At 55.4% G+C, this 413-nt stretch overlaps 1 protein-coding gene across 1 annotated transcript; it reads right to left on the bottom strand.

Moving 5' to 3' along the window:
- Positions 1 to 105: 105 nt before the first annotated feature.
- Positions 106 to 327, bottom strand: SDRG_06064 (hypothetical protein; the record flags this gene model as incomplete). The annotated part of the gene is made up of 1 exon (XM_008611823.1): positions 106 to 327. The coding sequence occupies one exon, from the start codon at positions 325 to 327 to the stop codon at positions 115 to 117; it is 213 nt and encodes a 70-aa protein (XP_008610045.1). The 3' UTR covers positions 106 to 114.
- Positions 328 to 413: the final 86 nt, after the last annotated feature.

The raw sequence follows: 413 nt of genomic DNA on the forward strand, positions 1-413 counted from the left end.
AAAAGCAAAGAAATAGCTTAGCTGGCCGCGGTGGGGCCCCTTCCAGCTATTCAAAGCTCTTCAAACGGTTAGCTTTGGCTTTCAGCTGCGCAGTGAAGATGCTCTTAAATGGACTTAGAACGAGTACAAATGCGGTCGGTCCTGAACATCGTCGAGGATTTTGTCAAAGAACGCAAAGTAGTGGCGCGAGCAAGCAATGCCGAGCGTGAGCATGAACCTGTACAAGTAGTTTTCCCACTCGAGGGACCCGACGGCCATACCGTCCTTGCGCATCGCGACCGCGCGTTCGTACTCGTGCGGGAAGAGGTCGTGCACGTACTCGGTCATCGTCTCGTACGCCGCCGCGGGCTCGGCATACACGACGGAGCGCACGAGGCTCTGGCCATTGCCGATATCTCGAATTTCGTTCCTAC

The sequence above is a fragment of the Saprolegnia diclina genome (assembly GCF_000281045.1).
Source record: "Saprolegnia diclina VS20 unplaced genomic scaffold supercont1.16, whole genome shotgun sequence".
NCBI lineage: Eukaryota > Oomycota > Saprolegniomycetes > Saprolegniales > Saprolegniaceae > Saprolegnia > Saprolegnia diclina.